At 36.1% G+C, this 24,347-nt stretch overlaps 1 protein-coding gene across 2 annotated transcripts in view; it reads right to left on the reverse strand.

Moving 5' to 3' along the window:
* The window catches only part of RIT2 (Ras like without CAAX 2), a 292,704-nt gene that overhangs the window by 196,303 nt on the left and 72,054 nt on the right, over window positions 1–24,347 (reverse strand). For both annotated transcript variants that reach the window (XM_037037027.1, XM_037037036.1), the window contains exon 2: window positions 23,051–23,107. In XM_037037027.1, coding sequence (XP_036892922.1) covers window positions 23,051–23,107 — 57 coding nt within the window. The remainder of the gene's footprint in view (window positions 1–23,050; window positions 23,108–24,347) is intronic.

A 24,347-nucleotide genomic window follows, 5' to 3' on the forward strand; every position in this document is an offset into this window, starting at 1 on the left:
TCTAAAAATGAATAATTATATAAAAATCTAACTGGTCACTTTTGGAGGATGCTAAAGAATCAGCTCATTATTTTAAAAACTGGTAACAAAGGGGAAAGATTCAAGTAAATATTTTGCCATTCCCCTACAAACCAAATTATTGGGTAAGCAAAGAGCATTTGACAGAATGTTCTCATTAGAAGACATTCCAAATAACTAGTAAAGGAGAAACAATAGAGTTGAACTATCACCATTTGGAAATCCTTGCTGAATTAAGGATCTGATATTTTAGCGCCAGCGGCTGTTAACAGCACAAACAGAGACAGCCAGATATCCCGTGGGATATCGATATCGCCTTCCTATCAACATAGGAAGTTGATCTCCCACAAAATACCAAACCCGAATCTGATTAAACCTTTGGAGCCAACTACAAATTTTAGGAAATTCAAAGAGGAGAATAATGAACAAAACTACACAGTGCATAAGACTAGAGGGCAATTATTACATGCTTTTTTTAAAGCAATGTATTGCTTAGAAACAAAGTGATAGAGAAGAGATAGGTGGGTGTATATATACATAAATTTTATGCATATACAATTATATATTTATATCTACATATACAGACACACATATATTTGGGGAGTTTGGGTAAGGCATGGCTAAATGTCTAAACTACACTGAATTGGATGATAATATAAAGATAATTTAGAAAAAGTTTTCATAAAAGGTAAACAGAGATTACTTGTAGTGGAGAGGGCTCCAGGAGAGCTTTTGGGGTACGTGTCAAAGTTTAATCCTTTTTAGGAGTCATCCTTTTAATAATGTATTAAACTGTACCCTGTTTTATGCTGTCTCAATAAACAGAAGTGCAAAGTAAAAAGATAAAAGACGCTAAAACTGGTTACTCCATTTATCTAGATCATTTATTTGATTATGAAATAAACCTTGTTTTACCATTCAATATCAACCCCCTGAGCGTATCTTATATTTCCACCAGCTATGAGAAACAAAGTTTGGATCATTTTGTATAAATCTCTTTCCTTGTGGTTAGGAAAAATATTTATAAAAAAGCAGTAGTATCACCTCAGTAATAATTTACTCTTTTAAACAAATGGCATTAATGTATTTTTAGTACAACAAATATATAAAGCCAAGGATTCCTCTCTGTGGCAACTTGAGGAACCTATGGTCTCTGTGGAGCTTGCTTTCCTCATTGGTTACAAAATACAGGCATTCTATCCATCCTGTTAAAGTTTTATGGGGGTTAAATGAAATATTAAATTAAAGACATAAAAAAGCAGCACAAAGCATTACTGTATTCAGTGGGAAATGTGCCAAACTTCCACAATTCCAAATAACTTCAAAAGTTAAAATTTTTAAATATTTGTCCCAAAATAGGAATTAGATAGGAATGCCACTAAAGAGCCTCAAATTGGTCTAAATCTAATCTAAGACATTTGAATCCCCCATGTGTCACTGGTAAAAATTTTGCTTAAAAAATGTAACAAGTTTTTAGAAAATGTAATGTTATTGCTGTTTTAACAGGATGAAAATAAATGCAAGAACATGTCGGTTGGTTTTGTAGTAAGTCCTTATGACTGACTATATGAATAGGTCGTTTAAGACAAAATGACCCAAATGGAATTTGTACTTAAAGGAGGGGTGGGATTGAGGGCGGGAGGGGGGAGTGGGTAGGGCAGGGGACAGTGGTGGTGGGAAAACAGAGTTTTGTATTTGAATAGCAATAAAAAAGTAAAAAAAATAAAATAAAGAGAAAAGTAAAAAGAATTGTTCTTGTGGAGTCTCCTGCCATCTATGCAGGGAGGGGGAAAAGCCGACTTCCTTTAAATAGGTAAAATGCTTCCACTTACAATATAAACTTCAACAGGAAAAGAAAGGCGTCAGGAAACAGAAAGCTGGTCATTGCTGGCGTTTAGAGACGTTAGGCCTCTGGAATATTCTCGTAACCATTCCCCACTTCTTCTTTGAACAGTTTGAATATTTCCACAGTCTTATTAAAGACAATTTCAGAAATGCTTCTCCGCATCACTGGATTCCATTTTAACCAGACTAAATTTTATGGAAATTGATGTTTAATTCTGAAGCACGTCCCGCCCACCATCGTATTCCAATTAAAGCATGACACCAACACATCCCGTGCCCCTGTCTAATGCAGTGTTAAGAATCCACACGATTTCACAGGCTGGTATCTCTCCAAACCAGGAAGTCATTTTCACCTTTAATTTGCATGATGCATTCATTTTCAGATTAGTCACGTGATTAATGAGCACCTTGGAAACTGTCCAGTTTCACCCACTCTGTCATGTTGGCCTTATTCCCACCACCAGACTTGATTATCTCTCCCAGCTGTTGCCAAGTGGTTCCATGCTGTATACATTATGCTAGTTCATTTGTTCCAGAAACAACCATATCCACTGCAATGTAGGAACTCTTTTCCATTTGTGAGTATAATTAATTGTTAAAATGTGCATCAACAAATATTTCCCCTTACTACTCAGACCAAACCTTTCAACTAATCAATACAGAGTATTTGTCACCCTGCAAAGGTTGTACTTCACAAACTTCATCCCCAGTCTCTGAAGAAAACACTGCAGATTTGTAGGGAATTCCTCATAATAAGCAATTGCTATTGAACTTGAATTAGGCTTTAGTCTTCCAATAGAAGAGAGTTCATGTAAAAATGGCTTTATAATGAGGAAATTGAAGAGGTACCTTATTGTGTTCTCACCATTATGTTTTATTCTTTTCTTCTACGTCTCACAATTTGATTGAACTTCACAAATTTTTATTCCTTGAACATTCAGGCATAATGTGAAAATTAAGCTCTGTTTTTTCTGCCTTTCATATCATCTCAATTTAATTGACAATTATTTCAGCTCATGCATAATCCTAAAACTTTCATTTCCTCTGCAGCAATTTGCTCTGGTTGGAGTCATTAATAATTATTATAAACTCTTGAAAAGTAAATAAAAGTGTTTCCTTAAAAACGGTTAGAATTTCAATGAAAGTCCCAGGCTACATTCTGTTTCAAAGGAAGAATGGTCATTGGACATCTTGGTTCTGTATATTTGTGGGTACACTACCAGTTTAATTGAAGAAATTTATATATTTTTTATTTTAAAATGCACCCACATGCATACATACCAGAGCTCCATGCTGTGGCTAAGTTTTCAGGAATGAAATAGAAAATAAATACAGGGGTAACTGTACTGTCATGGGAACATTTCTACATGTTCAACTTGACATGAGTTAGCAAGAAAGATGGGAGAACACTCAATTGCTCTGCAGGCAATTGTGTCCCCAAGATACAGCTCAGAGAGAGACAAATGCCTTGTTTCTGTAATAGACAATGAAACAATATATGTCCAAGAAAAATAGCAAATATTAATAAGAATTATGCAGAAAATTTTATAAAGCTAGAGAGATGGATTCTAAAGAGAAGATATTTAAGATGATAATTGAATAACAAAAATGACTCAGCCAAGGATCATAGGTAGAAGAGTCTTTGGGTAGATGAAACAACTCCTGGGTGAAGGTACCAGGGTAGCATCAAACTTGGTGTGTTCAAAATATAGCATAAGGTTGATATTGACTACAGAATAATGGGCAAGGGATAGAGTGGGACAGGGTGCAGCATGAAATCAGAGAGGTGGGCAAGAGTCCCATAAAACAAGCAAGGGTGCCAGCCAGTGTTCTTACTTTAGTGCAATACAAAGCAGAGACAGATAAGAGACAGGTAAGTCCCTCAGGCTGCTGGATGAATGAGGCACCAGAGTGGGATAAGAAAAGAACTGGGGATGGGGAGGGGGAATTGTAATATCTGGCATGAATTGCATAACCTTCCCCCATCTCTTATTTTATTGTAACTCAAACAAGTTTAGACTGAGGAAATGTGGTAAAGAGAAATAACATAAGTTAAAATCAGGCAACGAGGAGTTTTTGATCCTGAAAATGAACCATTCCTAGACCTAATGAAGAAATTTACATGAAACTCCACTGACATGTATTTGTTCCTTTTATCTGTTTACTCTGCCCAAACACATAAATACTATCCCTTTCCCACCACTAATCTGAAAGTGATTTTGGGGTCAGCTCCAGTATTATGTGCCTAACGCTTTCTTGAGTCTTTTCTAACCCAGAGGGATCGTTTTGGGTTTCTGAAATTCTAGAAAAATAATATATTTTGAATGCTCTTTCCTTACAATGTTCAATAGTGTTGATTCACATCCCTTTTAATATACTTCTGTGTTTTAATCAGGAACATCAATATTTTGATAGCAAATGAAAGATTGTATAAGTTATAGATGGTTTAGGGTCCAACAGACTTCTGGTGTCCTGGCAATCACTTCAGTGGGTAACTGCCTATTCTTCCTCTGCCTGTGCTGGACTCAGTCTGCACCATGGAGAGCATTAGGAAGAGCTCAGCTATGAGGAACACCAATTGTACTGGGGTTAATATTAAAATGTAAGGATTTTCAATGCTCATCATGTTTCTCTTTTTTATATGGTGTTGTCTAGAAATGTACATTGTTGCGGACTGAACATAATTGTATAAAGGTCAAGACTATTTGATTACAATTTACTGTATTGCAGAGCAATGGAAAAACATCTTATTGCCTTTAGAAAGTGCTTTTCCTTTTTCTTATTCTCTTTGCTTCCATAAATCAAAATCACAGTGTATTTCAAATGGGAAAAGTATTATCTGTATGTGACCTCTTCAGAGCTGCATTTTAAACTTCAGTTGATATACAATAGAGCCGTCTTGTTTAAAATATTGCAGAGATCATTTACTCTGAAAGATTTGTATACTATACTTCTTTTTAAAATATTTTTAAAAGATTTTATTTATTTATCTTCAGAGAGAAGGGAAGGAGAGAAGGAGAGAAATATCAATGTATGGCTGCCTCTCGTGAGTCCCCTGCTAGGAACTGGCCTGCATGTGCCCTGACTGGGAATTGAACCACGATTCTGTGATTCACAAGCCCACGCTCAATTCACTGAGCTCCACCAGCCACAGCTGTATACTATACTTCTGAAGACCTACAGGAAAATAATAAATTTTCAGATTTCAGTTAAACTTATAGAAATGTAAATGCTAGTATCTTTATTCTTCCCATTCCTGACTTTTAGAATATTATTCCTCAAAAAATGTTATTTATTGGCTTTACTTTTTATATTCCATTTGCCAGGGATAAGGTAGCTTAATATACACACACATACATATAATGTGTTAGTTTAGATATAGACAAAAGTTATCATATATTTATATGGTATAATATATACTAAAGTAAGTTTTAGATCAGGAATTTTGATAGTTTACAATGTCAAGTTACATATGCTATTTGAATCAATCCTCATTACACCCCCATATTTTGACAAGATAGATATTAATCAACTTTTATGATTGAAGAAACTCTGGTCCCAGAAGGTTAAGTAACCTGCTCAAAACAGACTGTTCTAAAAAAATTCATCACATGAAGATACTGCACACTAACCCCAGGATTACTGACATAAACATTTGAGTTCTGACACATAAGCTCTAATGTTAGTTGAATATAAGGCACAAAAGTGGGGAGAAGCACTAGCACACATTGTTTTTGGTTCAAAATGCACTCCTCCAAACTCATCCTCTAGTTCATCCCCAGGTCCCACAATTCAAGCCCTTTCTTTAAGAGTGAACCTGTCCAGCCGTGGCTGGTGCAGCTTGGTGGATTGAGCACAGGCCTGTGAAGCAAAGGGTCGCTGGTTCGATTCCCAGGCAGGTCACATGCCTGGCTTACAGGCCAGGTCCCCAGTGAGGGACACATGAGAGGCAACCACACATTGATGTTTCTGTCCCACTCTTTCTCCGTCCCTTCCCCTCTCTCTAAAATAAATAAATAATTTTTTTAAAAAAAGAGTGAACCTGTCCAGTGTGTGTGTGTGTACTATACACAACACAGCCATGTTTTCAAAGGCTGCAGCATCAGTAAAATGATGGCTATTCAACATGATGACTTTGAAGGAAGCAATCTTATTTGAATGCATGATTCTGGTACTTTTGTTACAAACTGTCACGGTATTATGTGATCAACCACAATGGTTGCTTGGTTGGTTTTTAAAGCAAATAGAGTATGAGATATACCTAGCCAGCAAATATGCATGTGTGTGATGAGTACAAACCTCTATCAATCATTTTTTATTTTCCCAGTGATTTTTAGTGATACAGTGTCTGGGGACCAGGGCTAAGAGTTGCTGCTCTTGCAATTTCTCATTCTTACTGGTGGAATGTTAAACTTTCATTATCCACTGATGAAATTTATTCTTCCTAGTGTTTGCAGATGAACTCAGAAAAGGAAAGTACAACTCTAAAAAAGAAAGTGTGATTATTTGGGGCCAAGACAGCAAGGATATTTTCAGTATGCTGCCAAAATTTTTGCAACATTCCTGTAACATAACTTTTATTCTGTATTAACTGGACCCAAAGCATTAGGCTCTTTTGACTTATTGCCTCTTTTGACTTTATTGACTTACTGCTTACCGCTTTCAAAGCTATCACTTTGGTAGTGTAAGAGTGACCATGTGTATGATCTATTATGCTACTGAAATTTTTGGTAAATAATTCTCAAAACTTGAAAACTGACAAAATAAGTGTATTAAAATTGTGGATGAATAAGAAAAAGGTAAACTGACTTTGAAAACAGACCCTACGATTCTTTCTTTTGAATACCTTTTTAGTATTTTTTAGCTTCTTCAAAATTCATCAGCTCTAGACGGGGTATATGAAATTCCGCCATATCTGAGTCATTAAGCTTCTTCTGACAACTAAACATAAAATATCTAAGTTCATTCGCCAGATACAAATTGAGTTTCTTCAAAGTTCCATTACTTGGAGAAGCACTGGGATTTTCAATGCAAAGATGTTCATGAAACCACCCTGGCTGGGGTGGCTCAGTGAGTGGGGTGCCAGCCTGCGATCCAAAATGTCACTGGTTTGATTCCCAGTCCGGGCACGTGCCTGGGTTGCGGGCCAGGTCTCCAGTTGGGAGTATGTGAGAGGCAACAGATTGTTGTTTCTCTCACACATCAATGTTTCTCTCCCTCTATCTCCCTCTCTTCCCCTCTCTCTAAAAAATAAGTAAAATCTTAAAAAAAAAGATGTTCATGAAACCAATAATCATGAAGATGATTCATGAAGACAGGGTGCCTCACGTTTGAAGGGAGTGTCAGGTAACTTATCCTTGAAGAGGTAACACATTCAATGAGTTATGAAGTAAGAATAGATGTACCTAAGCAAAGCAGAGAAAATGGAGGCAGAAGCAGAGGCAGAGCAAGGCATGAGAACATACTTTAAACTTATAGATCACTTTATGAAGGGGCACTGTGGATGAAGGAAAGGCACTGAGATTTAGCACAGAAGGAAAGACAGTATTGCTCCAGGGCAGAGAGACAAGGGAGACAGTGGCACCCTGTTAGGCCTGAAAGGTTGACAAAGAGCAGCCCAGGTACAGCTTAGTAGGATATATGAATTTCTTTCTCCTAAATGCCAAGGGAAGTCATTGCAAGAGACTGAATGTGCATGCCCACCTTCAAATTCATATGTTGAAACCTTAAGCCCAATGCAATGGCATATAGAAAGAGGCCTTTTGGAAGTAACTAGGTCATGAGGGTGAAGCCCTCAGGAATAGAATTAGTGCCCTTATAAGAAGGCACCAGGGAACTAGCTAGCTCTCTTTCCATAATGTGAGAACACAGCCCAAAATGGTCATCTGTAAACTACGAGGAGGCCATTTACCATGAACCTGAACACACCAGCATCCTGATCTCAGACATTTAGAATCGAGAAATGTGAGACGTAAGCACTTGTCATTTAAAACCACCTAGTTTGTGGTAATTTTTTCCAGCTCCAAATGACTAAGACAGTCACTAAAGAATCTTAAGCAGAAAGAAGAGTGTATATGTGCGCATATGTGTATTTGTGTTTTGTGAATGTATGTGAAGATATGATCATATATGAATCATCAAAAAGAAAACACTCTGGAGACATTCATTTTAAAATGAAGTGCGTAATGGTCTGCCCCAACCATTTAGAAATAATTAAAAACAGGAAACAGGTTTTTAAGAATATAATAAATAACCCCCTAACTTTGCCAGAAAGAAACCCTCAGTGAGTTAAAAACTTTGAGTAATACCTGAAGGAAAAGAGGAAGGACAAGTGGGAATGAAAGTAAAAAATATCAAGGTAAGTAGAAAATTCAAAATAGGATAGCAGAAATTAGTCTAAATATACCACTAGACAAAAAAAAAGATATTAATTGGACTGAAAAATGGATTAGACTAACCTAGTAAAAAGAAGAATGATCTGATTAAGTGGAGGAAATTCTCATATGTGTCACTTTAGAAATATTTTATTTATTTATTTTTAGAGAGAGGAGAAAGGAAGGAGAAAGAGAGGTAGAGAAACATCAACGGGGGGTTACCTCTCCTATGCCCTGTACTGGGGACCAGGCCCACAATCCAAGCATGTCCTCTGACCGGGAATCAAACTGGCAATGCTTTGGTCTGCAGGCCCTTGCTCAATCCACAGAGCTACATCAGCCAGGGCATGTTACTTATATAGATAATAATAAAACATTCAATAATCTGCACAGTACCATAAACTAGATAAACAAAAATTAATGATTTTTATAGCTATGTGAAATAACATGAATACATTTCATAAATGTAATGTTGAATGTAAGGGACCAGATGCAGAATAATATAGATTGAACAATCCATTTGCATAAGTAAAATGGTCTGAACTATAACAAATGTTTGGTATACTTCTTTAGATTTAAAACTATTAAGAAATGTGAGGGCCATTTGGGGTCCTAGAGAGAGCAGCCTTTGCTGGGTGGCATGAGGGGTGCCTCTGAGGCGCTGACAATGTGCCCGGTTTAGCTGTGTGGCAGTTGTATGCGTGGTTACTGTATGGTAATTAATGAGCAGTGCTTTGCATTTTGTACACACTCTGTATATACTATCTTATTATTTTAATAATTTAAAATAGCCAAAAATATGACATAATATTCTATTCACTTGGTAAAGGATTTTTAATGAAAATATTCAGTGTTAGGCAAGCCATAAAAATTATAAACTATCGTTTGCTGTCATGGAATTTTGTGTCTTCTCAGAGTGTAATTTTTAAATTTTTATTAAAATGTAAAATTCACATGAATTATAACCTAGCAATTACACTTATCAGAATGTTCCCTATAAAAGCACCTGTGTGCCCAAGGAGAATGTTCATTGTGCTACTATTTATATAAGGGAGAACCAGAAATAAATAAGTTGTCCTGCCTTAGAAAATGGCTAAAAGTTAATTATCCATAACTTAGAAATGAGTATAATTATCTATAAATGTACATCAAAACAACTATGATACGTGTGATACAACATAAAATGGCATATATTAGCTCATTAGATTGAGGTAGCTCTTCACGTGATGGCAAGTCCTCCAGTTCACCATTATTTGAATTTAAAATGACAAGTTTTGGAATGTTACACATAATCTGATACATATTTTAAAAAACATAAAAGTCTCTGGAAAGGGGAGAGGGAAAATGGGAAAGAAAGGGAAGGATCTAGTCAAGGAACTTGTATGAAGGACCCATGGACATGGATAACAGGGTGGACAAAAGGAGCAGGGAGTGGGCAGGGCAGGGGAGAACAATGGGGGGAAATTGGGACAGCTATAATTGAACAATAAAAAATAAAATAAAACATGAATAAAAAAATAATTTTAAAAATACATAAGAGCAATACTACAGTCAGTCTATCCTTTTTTCCTAATATGCTGTTATGTGCAGCCATATTTCATCTTCCTAACCAATAGTAGTCATTATCTCTGGAGTCAGGGGAATATTGCAAATGAAAGGTTAAAGGAAGATTTAATATTTAAATTTTTTGGAAGTTAGTATAGACATGCATTATTATATAATTACAATTTATTTTTAATTATTATTTTATTTGCATGATGGAGATAAATAATGGGTGAAATGGGTGGAGTGAATATAGTGACCTCAGCGAGAAAGCTATTGCTGTAACTCAAGAAAGAGATGTAGCAGTTACGATAGTAAAAATGTATTTAAAAATATTTAGAATTTACAATCAGTAGGTCAATGATGGGATAGCTATGAGGGAGGAGTAAGAGAGGTCAAAGGTGACTCCCAGTGTTGGTGCTTGACTTCCTGCATTACTGTGTCGAATACTGTGCTCACTGACACAATGGATGCTGCAAAAGGGGCAATAATAGGGCTCAGATCATGAGCTTAACCTGAAACAAATGTGAGATGTATCAGGACATCCAAACAGAAATGTCCAGTAACCAGTCCAGATATTAGAAGATACATTCTCCTAATAATCATAGGCATATTGATAATGGGGGAGATTGCCAGGGGACAGAGCCAATAGTAAGGAGAAAGTCTAAGATTAAGCCTTGAGCAGTGTTTCAATGTAATGGCCAGATTAAAAAAAATGACTTTTCAAAGGCAGCCAAGGATTTCCTTAAAATAAGTAAGAAATCAGGAGATTATGACTTTGAAGAAAACAAAGGAAGATGACATTTACTTCTCAAAGGGCCTAAACAGTGACAGTTATCCCTCAGAAGCTGAGTAAAATGAAGACTAGTAAATGTCCTTTTGATTTAGAGCACAGTGATGACTTGGTTTTTCTTCAGTCAAGTACCAGTTGTGGAAACCAGATTAGAGTGGCCTGAGGAATGAACAGGAGTTTGGAAAACACAGATAGGTAGTATGAACAACTCTTTAAAAAGGTGGTAGTGAACAAACTGAACGAACAAGCAAAACAGAGACAGACTCATAGACAGAGAGCAGATGACAGCTAAGGGCAGGAAAGATAGGGGGTGGAAGGATTGAGCAAAAAGGAAAAAGAACTCATGAACAGGGACCACAGTGTGCTGATTGTAGGGGGAATGGTCTAAGGGGACTAAATGGTAAAGAAGAATGCAATAAAAAATAAAAAGGTAACAGTGAAGAGAGGATAAAGGGGTAATTCAATTAAAACATACAACTTGAAAAATAAATATACCTGGCATAAGGCTAACATGCATGACTCATGACAATATATAAAAGTTCAAAGTTATAGCACCAACCACAAGCTGATCATTGTAGCCCTGGCCTTATTCTTACAGTGGTCTTCTATGGACCCATATATCCACTGATGGGGATCTTTTAATTAGTTAATTTTATTTTGATTAAGGAAGATTTCTCTATTCCTAGATGCACAGGACTTTAGAAAAACGAATATTGATTTTTTTAAATGCTATCATCTAGCTTCTGAATATAAATAAAATGAGGTTTTTTTAAGTATATAAAATATTCAAATAGCCAAGTAAGCATAAAGATGAATCAACTTTTCATATGTAGGGCATTATTCTAACCCCAAATAACTGGGCAAATACCTTTGACCTTCATAAATAAAATGCATGTCTGGAAAATTGAATTACTGTCATTATAATATGACTAATAAAATAAAAATATTAAATATTTAAAACTGTCTTCAATAGAAAAATAGGTCCTCACATTAGTGTGTGGTACTCGACAGTTTTCAAACTAATTTTCCAGATAGCTAATTTTAGCTTCCATCCCACTGTGGGGCTGTCTTTAATCAAAGAAAGCAAATTATAGGACATGGACATATGTATGACATGTTCAATTTGATTATTCACACAAGTCAAACTAACCAACTATTTCTAAATGTTTCTTTCTATGTCTTCATTTCATGCTGAGTAAACACATGCTGATATGGGCAACTTTGATATGAAATGTCAAAATGCCAACCTCTTTATTCTCCAGAAATCATTTCAACATAGTAGTTAAAATTACACTAGTCCAATTAAAAACATTAAGTAGAATCAGCCATGACTAATAAAAAGATTCCATTTGAAGAGGCCATAAATTAGAAGGTATTAGTTAAATACTCTGACATTGGGGGTCAAACAAATACAGATTTGGATTCTAGTCCTACAATTTCTAAACATGTGACACTGGGTAAATGATTCTAAATGCCTCTAAAAGTTTGAAAATGCCAAGAGGTATGTTACAGTTCTAATGTTTCTCTATGTAGTCACACTTTCCTTTTTTAAACATGCATGAATTCAGGGAGGTAAATGTAAATTGTGTTAACTCTTGTAAGGTACACTTAAAACATTTTTATTTCATATATTGCATTTATTAGCAACTGGCCAATTTTTAGGACATACAAGTATGAATATTTTTTCTCTAATCATTTATGCAAGATTGTTCATTGAGAGTGGATAGAATATATAAAGGGGTCTTTAAAACAAATGCTGACAAAAAGGCAAAATCTAAATACAAGTCATTTGACTTCATACTAAGGGCCCACTTATTATAACCATGGAATAAGCAGAGAAAATGTTGAGAGGTGTTTGCTATAAGCACACCTTTCTCCTCGAGGGCATCTATATTCAGATGAAATGAGAATCATTGCATGTCTCTGGTTGTTTAGGTTGACCACAGATAATTGTAATCAGCTCCCAGATATAGTCAACATCACAGATGGTTAACTAAAAGTTTCCATGGTTATGATGCTATCTGAAAACTATTGAAAGACTAATTTTAAGAATGTTGTTATTTTTACATAATGTAGCAGTTATGGTCTAGATTTGGGGCAAGATTTTCCAGCCCATTTTTTTCCTTCAGTCTCAAGCAACTTTAGGTAGTGTTTTAATTACCTTCTGGGATACTTACATTTCAAAGACGTGATAAGACAACATCTCCAAGGAACAGAGAAAGAAGGCAACTTTTTTTCTCCCAGGAGTTTAGGGCTATATTCATATCTCCATTATTAGAAATCTAGGGTAATTACTATTTTAACATTTCCTTTGTATTAGTGGTCGGTTAGCATGGAGCACTTTATCTGTTTTGTTATCAATCACAATAACATCCTCCTCTTGGCTCTCTCCATTTTGCCAGAAATTCCACCTCTTGGTCCCTGTCTTCATCAGGCTTTGTCACACGTTTTGAGACCTTAATTAACAGCAGTTTGCACTTTCCTGGATTTGCAAAACAGCATGCTAAGCTATCCGACTTATCCTGATCTCCCACTTTGCAGATCAGTGGACAATGGCAAGTCTTTCTCTTACCTTACCTCTTTTCTCAACTTTCTAATTTGAGCTTCAGACTCTAGTTGGGTACCAGTCACAGCTGAACTTCTCCCACTGCACAGCCATTCCTTCCCTTCCATAGAGTTCCTCAAGTGAACAAGCTGGTGTTTTGGGGCACGTCCCTGTACTCAAGAACAGTCTACATGTATCTAGAACATGGGCCACCATTCCCCCATGAAGGTCATCGCTGAGTCAGGATTTCCCCCTTAATGCCTCTTTCTCAATATTCATTCCTTACACCTCCTGGCTGGCTCACCAACTGCTACTTCAAAAATTGGCCCCTGTACACGAAAGAAAAAGAGAAATGGAAGAAAGAAACAGGCTAGTCCAGATTGGTAGGTGTTACATTTAATATATATGAGAATTTACTTATGAGGCTTGTTTTGGCAGCCACAAGATGAGTAGATCACCCCATTCATGCAATTCTTAAGAATTTACATAGAGGCCTTAATGGGGCTCAGTGATGTGTACCATCCAGATGATCTCAAAAATATATTGCTCTTTCAAGGTTGCATCCATGAAATGACTCCAGCTATGGGAGTTGGGGGAGGTGTGTAGAACCTTCATTTCATGAACAGAGAAGGGAGTGAGGAGCTTCCTAACGCCTGGGTCAAGATCATGGGTTAACCAGTGGTGATACCCCCTTTGATGACCTCCTCCAACAGCAATGGTTAGTAATAAGATTTACTTATTTAGTACTAACAGTATTAATATTTATGGAATGACCACAGTATGCTATTAACTATGCTAACCACCCCATTTCTATTATCTCAACTAATCCTCTAACAGCCTTATGTGGTAAGGAAATTACTATTTCTGTTTTTGAGGTGAAGAAATGCATCCAAGAAATCAGATGTAGAGATATAGGCATCTCCCCACAGTGCGGGGAATCATATGGTATCCAGTTATGAGAGTTCCAACTTTCTTCCTATGAAAGTTGTAGGACTAGTTTTTAGCTGTATAATGTTTACATTACTTATAATGAATCAATAATGATATTAATTTGGGTGACACTAAGAAGACAATTCTCTGCGCACACACACATGAACACTGTAAAACAGTAGATGGTATAGTTCAGACTTGCAGTGTTACTATTTTGTGATATGTGAACTTTCTTCCAAGTAATCACGCTTGAGTGTCAGACTACCATCATCTCTCACTCTGCCTCTCTTTCTCTCACACTGTCCCTAGCATTTGCAGGGGTAGGAAAGAGGGAGAAGGTTCTCAGAGACCAATAGATCATGACACTAATGAAGCTATAGCTTCTGGGCTACTTATTGCAGGGGTCACTTTTTAAAAAATTTTATTTATTTATCTTTAGAGGGGAAGGGAAGGAGAGAGAAGGAAAGAAACATCAATGTATGGTTGCATCTCATGCATCCCCTGCTGGGAACTGGCCTGCAACCCAGGCATGTGCCCTGACTGGGAATCGAACCATGACTGTGTGGTTTGCAGGCCTACGCTCATTCCACTGAGCTACACCAGCCAGGGCTGCAAGGGCCACTTCTAAAGCCCTATTCCTAATTTCCTATTCTACATTCTATCTATTTTTTTTATTAAAGAGGTGGGAGTATTTCTGGAAGCCATATCAAGTGAGCTAGCAAGAACCTGACTACACACAAAAATTATTGCAAATCAAATAAATACACATGATGAAACTCAAGTGAAATGTGTCCCCAAATTAACCTCCTGATGTTAGAGGTTTATTGGTAAATTTACATTATCTGTCTTCTCCACCAAAATTAATCTCCATGAGGGCAGAGGACTTTGCCTCATCCATTGTTGTAGTGTAGATCCAAGAAAAGTGCCCAGCTTATTAATTATTCATGAAAGAATGAATGGACATAAGCCAGAATATTGATAGGCAAAGCAACCGGAAAGAATTGGAATTACCTCTAACGCAGAGAACTCAACAGAAATAAGATTGCATTAGCATATATCAACAATGAATGTCTCATGCATTCAGAAGGCAATTGATTTATCATAAATGCTGAGAAAACAACAAGTGTTATTTCAATTATTTCCAGGAATGATCTCACTCACAGACTATGCTGATGCTAAGAAGGAAATGCTGTGTAGCCTTCAGTGAAAGCAGTGCAGCCCTGGTGGATGTGTCCTGCATTCTTAGCCTATCACTAAACTTGCTGTTCTATTAACTCCCTCTGTGCTGATTCAATGCCAGACAGGCAACTTTTGTATTTCCATGTAAGAGAGCCATCATGGAGATGATATGCTGCCCATATCTGGCATTTTTTAAAATTTTATTTTATTAAATCAGAGATTTTTAAAAGATTTTATTTATTTATCTTTAGAGGGGAAGGGAAGGAGAGAAGGAGAGAAGTATCAATGTATGATTGCCTCTTGTGAGTCCCCTGCTGGGAACTGGCCTGCAACCCAGGCATTTGCCCTGACTGGGAATCGAACCGCCATCATGTGGTTCGCAGGCCTGCACTCAATCCATTGAGCTATGCCAGCCAAGGCTAAATCAGGGATTTTTAATTGTGTTTTTTTTCTTTTATGTAAGGACGGCTGCAGAAAATATCATAATCATACATGCTTTGAGTAATTGTAGTGATGATGACAATAACATCATTGTAAGTTCATAAATTTTCATTGTGGTTACTCTGCCATCCTTTCTGGGCCTTTTAAAAAAAAGAATGAAATCTAGGTGGTCTTTTCCTAACAGCTTTCCTTATTACCATTTTTATCTTCAGTTCAATTGATTTCTACTGAGGAAATCATAATGTTCCTTTGGTCTTGTATAGAGTGTGAAGCAGTTATAGCTATATTTCTACATTATCTCACAAAACAATTATAGGAAAGAGTGTCATCGCCTAATTTTTGTAGATGAGAAAAGGTCAGCAATATATGCTAATTTATTCAAGGTTGAAGGGCCAGTGAGTACTTTAGACATCCGCTCATCTAATTTGTTGATCATCTGCTATGAACCACACACTGATCTGGGTTTTTGGGAAACTTCAGTGACCCTAGTAGAGTTTATGTTGTAGCTAAGCGACACAGATGTACCTACAGAGTAAGATGGTACTCTATGCTATGAGAAAAATAGATAGATGACAGAAGGTGTAATCATGAGTTCTGGTGGTGGTCAGTGTAAGTATCTGAACCCGAAGGAAAGACCTGAAGTAGGTAATGAGCTTAGTCCTGTGAGTATCTAGGAAAAGTGTTCCAGGGGATAATCAAGTGCAAAGAGGCCAAGATGATAAATTATCTGGCCCATTGCTGTGTGGCTGGAGCACAGCAAACTAGAGGGTGTTATGGGATGAGTCAGGAAAGAAAATCAGGGGCCAGTGTGAAGGCAGAATACATTTCTGGTCTCTCTGGTTCATACCTAATTTTTTTGTTTTGTTCTCCTATGTTCACCATTCCAGAGTCACTAATAAATGAAGGGGAGAATAGAACAACTGTAATGGTATAACCAATAAAATATATTTTTTAAAAATTTCAGTTTGTAAGCATTGATTTTCTTCAAGAACTATTTTGTAGCATTTTCTTTTGCTTGGTAGTGACACCCCCTCCCTTCTCCAAGTCTCATGCTCTTTCTTCAGTGCAGCTCTGTAGACCACAGCTTTTGGCTGGCTCACTAGAATAATTGAATACATTAATCTATGTTAATGTTATAAATGACTCCTAATAGTTCTGGGCTTTACCTCTCCCCTAAGAATTTACATTTTAACAGGGGTTTTTGGGGTGACACAAAGAAGTGACTCTATTAGTATCCATTTTAGACACTGAGCAGGCCATTTCAGTGTGATTCAAACACACTAAAATCCTGAGCTTAGGGACTTTGTATCCCACCAGAAATATTAAGAAATATACAGTTAATGTGGTGCATTAGTCGCATACTGGCCTATTCACATTGATATTTTTCATGCTTGTGCAGTGTGGTATAATACCAGTCATTAGACATGGCACTGTCTACAGATGAACTGTCCATACTGTTCATGTACTTTGCCGCTCAGGTGAGGTCCTTGTTTTTCAAGCCTCCCAAATCATTCAAGCAAAATTAACTCCATACATGACATTTTATTCTGTCCCTGTGGAGCTTGTTACAGTTCTTACCAATTGCTCAGGAAGAACATAAATCTTTCAAATGAGTGTATTATGCAGTATTCATGCCTCGGAAGTGAAATTGGAGGTTTAAACACTGAAAGAAGAAAAGCATTCACAGCTGAGTCATTTACAAGAGTATGTGTTCTTTGAAAATTGGGTATGTAGCCATAGCTAGAAACTTCTTGGTCATTTGAATTTCTGGGCACTGGGAGTACTTGAATAAATTAATGGCCAGGTAAGTTAATAAAGTGATAACATTACTGAACTGTTTGTTAAAGCTGGTTTCTTTTTCCCCATAAGAAAAAGAAACTATTGAATAGGCCCTTTAAGTCCAGTTTACTCTAATCAAAGTTTGCTATACTTATATAATGACCTCAAGTCATCCTAATGCAATGAGAAAAGGAGACAATTGGACTCTAGATAAAGAAATATGATTAGCTTTAAAAAATATGAAATAAAATCAGGCAGGGAAGATCAATGAAGAACACATTTCTGCCTAATTTTATGTGTCATTAATTCCTGTGCCTTGTACAAAGCCTAAATATCATAGATGCCCCCAAAATATTTGTTAATGAATGACTATTGAATGGAGAGGATGAAGCAGAAGAGGAGAATAAAAGACAAACCAGAAGAAATAATAACATATTATCACAGTACTTCTAATTTTTCAAAGAAATCTTCTGGTAACTATTTTTGGTTAAGAAATAGTCATTAATATACATAAGGAATTTCTACCAAAGACCACCAGCACAGCTTTGATTAGTTTAGCTTCTCTCTTGGACTCTGAAATTAATGGTAGCAAAATCTAAAAGTGATAAATATTCTTAGAAATATATTGTTCATCCATTTTTATTCAACAAATATTTATTGAGCACTATTTTAAAAAATTCTTTTAAAAATATTTTACTTATTTATTTTTAGAGAGGTGAAGGGAGGGAGAAATAAAGGGAGAAAAACATCAATGTGTGGTTGCCTCTCACACACCCTCTACTGGGGACCTAGCCTGCACCCCTGGTATGTGCCCTGGACTAGCAATCAAACAGTTGACCCTCTGGTTTGCAGGCTAGCACTCAGGCCAGCAATCTGAAAGGAGGTACTGTAATATGCCGGGCATTCTCATCAGATCTGGGGAAACATTAGTGAATAATGTATTGGGGGTTCCTATCCTCATGATACCTTCATTAAATAGATAATTAACTAAAATCTCTTACACAGAAATAAATGATACTCAGGAGATATTCAAGGTTCTGACAGAATGCATAAAAGGCAGACTTATTTTATTTTGGGTAGTCAATGGGGTTTCTTTTATTGACTGATTTTTAGTTTTCAATTACAATTTATATTCAGTATTATTCTGTATTAGTTTCAGATTTATAGAAAAGCAATTAGAAAGTCATGTACTTTACAAAGTAGCCCCTCAATGCTTCCAAGTGTCCACCTGGGCCCATACATAGTTTTCATGATAATTCTGACTGTATTCCCTAGGCTGTAATCTACATCTTTGTGCCAATTCTGTCACTACCAATTTATACTACTTAACACCATCACCTTATTTAACTCCGACCCTTCTGACAACTATCAATCTCTTGTCTGTTTCTGTTTTGTTTATTTGCTTTGTTTTTTACCTTCCACATATAAATTAAAACAGATGTTATTTTTCTTTCTGTCCAACTTATTTCACTTAGCTTAATACTCTCAAAGGCAGCTTTTTTTTTGAGAAAGAAATATAGAGCTGGAATTTGACCAAAGTATGAGTTAACCAAGCAAAATGCAGCGAAGACAGGTAAAGAATATTGTGTGTTCAAATATGTGCAAATATGTTCTAAAGCAGAAAGGGGTTTGGTTGGTTTGTGAATCTGAATGCAGGTGGTTGCAGATGAAGCACCACAAAGGGGTCGCGCCTGGCAAGTGTGTAAGCAAGCGCAAAGAGTAACTTGCTGGTCTCCTAGCAAGACCAGGAGAGTACTGGCTCCATTCTTGGAGTTTTATTCTTTATTCTAAAAATAACTGATAGCACTCTAAGCAATTGATAGCAATTGTTTAGTACTCCAAGTTTGTGTTCATAAAAATATTTCTGGATTCTGTGTTAAAACCAATTAGAATAATTAGTCCAAATTGAAAATGGGGGCAGCTAAGAATAAGAAGGCAGCAGAGGTTATGGAGAGATGGGGACAGATTCAAGATATTTGTAGAAGGTAGAAACAACAGAGTAGTGAATGACTTAATGTAGAAATTGAAACTGACAAGGAGTTGTCAGTTTTCTGGTATGAGATTCTGGTACATGAAGGGCTTTACCATCGTAAAGAATCCTGAAGGAAGTATACTAGGGATAATCAATTATTAGTTAAAGTTGGGACGTGTTTACTTTTGTCTGCCCTGGAGCTACCTAAATGTAAAAGTTAAGTAGGCTTTCTGAAATACTCATTTTCGTCTCAGAGAAGAGTACAGGACTGTAGCTATAGACTTCAGGGGTATCCAACCTTTTGGCATCTCTGGACCACACTGGAAGAAAAGTTGTCTTGGGCCACACATTAAATACATTGTGACACATAATCACACAAAAAATCTCATAATGTTTTAAGTGAACTTACAATATTGCCTCGGGCCACATTCACAACCACCCTGGGCTGCATGTGGCCCACAGGCCACAGGTTGGACACCCCTGCTAGTGGGTCCTGCCCAATCTTTAAAGATCCAGTCCCTCACAAATCTTTACTTCCCCCTTACACACACACACACACACACACACACACACACACACACAGTTGGTTTTTGCGAAAGGGACACCGTATTTTATTGCAGAAAAGAAATCAACAACTTAACTTGATATTTAATTCATATTAAATTGGCATTAAATACAATAAAGTTATTAATTTCAAGCAAGTTATAATCGGGTTAAAAGGACATATCAAAACAAACTGCCCTAGGTCATTTTCTCAAAAGTCTTTAAGACTAGACTTCTCAGAAAATCTTGCCCAAAGGATCTTCTGTTGTAGGCTGGAGGGAGGGGGTTTCTTGGCTTTTAAAACATGTAGGAAGCTGTGATCCTAAATCACAGTAAATGCAACTTGAGAGAGGGTCACTGACCTCTATTCTTTTAAAACACCTTAGCACTTTGCTCCTTTCTTATAATAATAACTATCTTCCAAGATATTGTAAATATCTTTGTGTGAAATAAAAATCCCTCAAAGGCTTGAATTGTGCTATTTGAATCTTTTATTTCTTGAAGATAAACAGATTCCTTTGTAAATATTAGGCATTTAAACTTTTTTTGTTGATTTAATTGCATACAATGCTTACCCCTAATGATTTATTTTTAATTAAAAATGGCATGTGCCTTTGTTAGTATGAAAGGTTAGACATCAAGGCCTTTGGTCAAAATGTTTGTTTCTTGTTAGTTCCCTTATGATTTTACTGTAGAAAAAGCAAAGCATACTTATCACAATGTTTAATACTTAGAGATAGTCTATTTTAAAGATTAAATTTAAATTTATTCATATGTTATACTTTTATAAGGAACTTAATTTTTGAGTGAGGTTTTCTCACATAGAAGAATAGAATCAACACCTTCCAATATCCATTTCACAGGTATTTTTGTGGATTTATGTAAGCTAGACATATTGGTTACTGACTTTGAAAATGTGGCCAGTATATAAGGAGAACAATTACTTCTTTAGGAAGAACATTGGTAGCAGATAATATGCCTAATTCTAATCAATCCTAAAGGGAACCTAAGTTTTCAGAATTGATGTATATTTGAAAGAAAAACAATTTTAAGCTGAATATAGGGAGAAAATAAAACCATACAAATCTTTCAAAGATTTCAGAGAAAAAATATTCAAAACCTCAGTCAGTTGGATGACAGGTACGAACAAGGATTGAAAAATGGCCATTTACTATATACATTTGGAAATAAGTATCTCTAATAGGTGTATTCTTCTCTAATTTGTGTGATTTTCAAACTGTACAAAGATGAATTTCCTCTTGAGGGATCATTAAGTCAGCCAGACTGAGTTATAGTTATGTAGCTTGAATGGGGGAAAAGTAAATTATTTGGGACTCTCACCTGCCTGGAGCAGGATACCAGTGGAAAATTGCTAACAAATATTTCCATTAGAGATGCCAAAAAATGAAATGATAGGAAAATCATATTCAAAGTAATCAATGACTCTGTGTCTCTGTTTTCAAATTTCTAAGGCTATTTTATTTATAATCATACAAAGGCATGACTTCAGCTCTTTGTTGGTATGGAATCTCAAATGATGGATGTGCCTCATGGATACCTAAAGGAGTCACCATTACGTTCTTCTCCTTTATTCCTTTTGAAGGAGCCATTGGTGATTTATTCACACACACTGCCCTACTCAAGCCATTAGACATGAGAGTCTAGTGAGCAAAAGGCAGGTATTTGAAACAGCAGTGTGCATAAAGCTTAAGTAATGATGGAAAATAATGGAGTGACTTTGGGTTTCACAAAGGATATGTTATACAGTAAAATTTTCCAACAAGATAAAAGATTCAAAGCTTCTGCTCAGAGATTTCTCCTCTTGTGTAACTCATAAAAGGTTATACAAGTTACCAACATTCCAGAATCAAGATATTGAAGAAATGGATTTAGAGAATTATCAAACATGAACTGTAGTTAGTCACTGTTAAAATTTTACAAAGTGATTATTTTTGCTTCAGATACAAAATGCAACTCCTTGAGGAAGTGCTTTCTCATTAACAACATCCTAATTGCCTGCACTTAAATCATACTAATTCAGTTTAACTGATGAAGAGGTCTTGCTGAATTATGGGAAGTTTAAAAATGAGTACAGTTTTTAAGTTTCAGTAGTAATATTCAAACACACACCCTGAAAGATTTGCAGGAAGAGATACAATTATTTATAGAATGACATTTTATATTCATAGTAGAACCTTGGATTAAAATTGCTGGGTGAGGATCATACCCATAGTAGGTGAGGGTAAGACATATTCAGGTTGAGTAAATAAAAAGGGTGAGGGAGGAGGTGTAGTCAAAAGAACTCACAGTCTAAACAAGCAGACAGACATGAGGGGTCCAGAGGCTATGTTTTTCTAGACCATGAAAGAATGCTTTATGTGTATCCAATGCCAATGTGTTTCTAGACAAAGAATGCTATGACAGACGCTGCTTGGAAATTTTCAACTGATTCTTTAAAGTAGCTCTTTGAATGAGCAAAGCAGTGTTAAAGACATCTTTTCTGTTTTGATCAAGGAGGAAAATGTGTTCCCAAGTGATGTGATAAAAAGAAAATTTGATGGAAAAATGAAACATGGTTGGATTTTCTACTCTAACAATATTTTGAATCTTTGGGTCTCAGTTTCCTCATTTACAAAATGAGGAGGGTGAACAAAATTACATCCACACTCAGAGTCCTTTCCAAAGGTACCATTAACATGGTTACTTCCGTACTGCAAGATACAGACACTGATACAGTGAGCAAATAAAAACACACAGTCACATCAGTTATGTTTTCCAGAACATAGTTTTTCATCATGCAGTAGAGCTCCATTACTGAACCCTGAAATCAAGATCAGCTTAATGTATTCCAACCATCATTAATCAGAAATAGAATAAAATGGAAAATATGAGAGGCCATGGCAAGAAGGACAAATATTGCTTCTTGAAGCTATTATTGTGGTAGCTTACATATTATGTATTAATGTGTGCTTGTACTGAGTCATCGTGTACAACACATTTCTTGTTTTCCATAGATGTCAACAATATTTATAAGCCCCTTATTTAGAATTCCTTTACTTGAGCTAAAGGAGAAAAAAGGCTTTACTCACCAATAGTGGGGTCATGGTAATCAGGAAACTGATGACTAATAAACTGCATTGTCATTGCTGAAAAAAAAATAAATTCAATTTAATAAAAATCCACCAATTTCACAATAAGATAGTCACAAATGTATCCCATCTGTCTTTTAATAGGTTCTAATGAGTGACTTATTTCTGTGAGTAACTAATTTACACAACATGAACCACAAAATGATGATAATAAGAAAACGATCTAGAGGAAGAACATGTCTCTAGATTGAAAAATAATGCCAGATAATTCTCTGGAATAAATATGTTCAATTTAAGTGTATTTTAATAAAAACCATATTGAAGTAAACATAAGAAGGCTCTTGGTATAATGGCAATGTAAACTAGAGGTAGGACCTTTGCTTTTTCTGGTTAAATAGTTGGTACTGGTTGGGAAGATCTTTTTACTAAAGGTCCTATACATTCCCTGGTATTTAACTTCCTCATCTTCACAGTAACAAGATAATTTCTGAGGTCTTTATTGGTAATAAAGTATTATATCAGTTTTTATCCTTACCTTTTCACAGTTGAAAGTGTCTGTCACTTTTATTTTGCCTAATCCATGTTATTTAGAACCTTTAATTTTTATTGCTGTTTTTAGTGTCTCATAAATTTTCCACATTCTTCTTATATATATATTTTTATTTATTTATTTATAATACATTTTCAATGTTCCCCTTATAAAGTTTCCTTGTGTGTATTTTCATTGCTAATTACTAGGAGATAAGGGCATTCTGAAATAAAGGCACAAACTTAGGGAAAAATAGTGTATAATATTTCTCTCCCTTTTTTCTCTGTGTGGTATATGTCTGAGAGAGAGAGAGAGAGAGAGAGAGAACTCTATCCTTGACCAAAGGTGAGTCACACTCCTCTGAGTCCTCTTCTCAACTAGGCATTGACCTTGGCCCCTGTCCTTGCTATGCATGTACCTTGGTTGTAGCAAGAATCCTGCTCAGATTAGTTGAGACTCCCATCCTTGATATCTGATCACTCTCAATATCAGATTAAATTCCTTATCCTCCAATCTTCTAAAAAATGTAATTAAATTTATTGGGGCAACTCTTGGTGTATGATAATGGTGGCCTGTTTTCAGCAAGAATCCTTTCAAGTTAATTCAGCAAGCATTCTCTCTCCTCTTGATGTTTCCTCCTTCTAATTTTCCATCCAACAGTGCCCACCCCTACTCCTTGCCTATAAAGCCCTGCTTTTCCCTTGTGTTTGGAACTGGGTCCAGTTTTACAATGAGTTCTCTTTTCCTTTATTGAAATAGTTCCTGAAT

The sequence above is a fragment of the Sturnira hondurensis genome, unplaced genomic scaffold (assembly GCF_014824575.4).
Source record: "Sturnira hondurensis isolate 20B ecotype Veracruz unplaced genomic scaffold, ASM1482457v3 Scaffold0001872, whole genome shotgun sequence".
NCBI classification, from domain to species: domain Eukaryota; kingdom Metazoa; phylum Chordata; class Mammalia; order Chiroptera; family Phyllostomidae; genus Sturnira; species Sturnira hondurensis.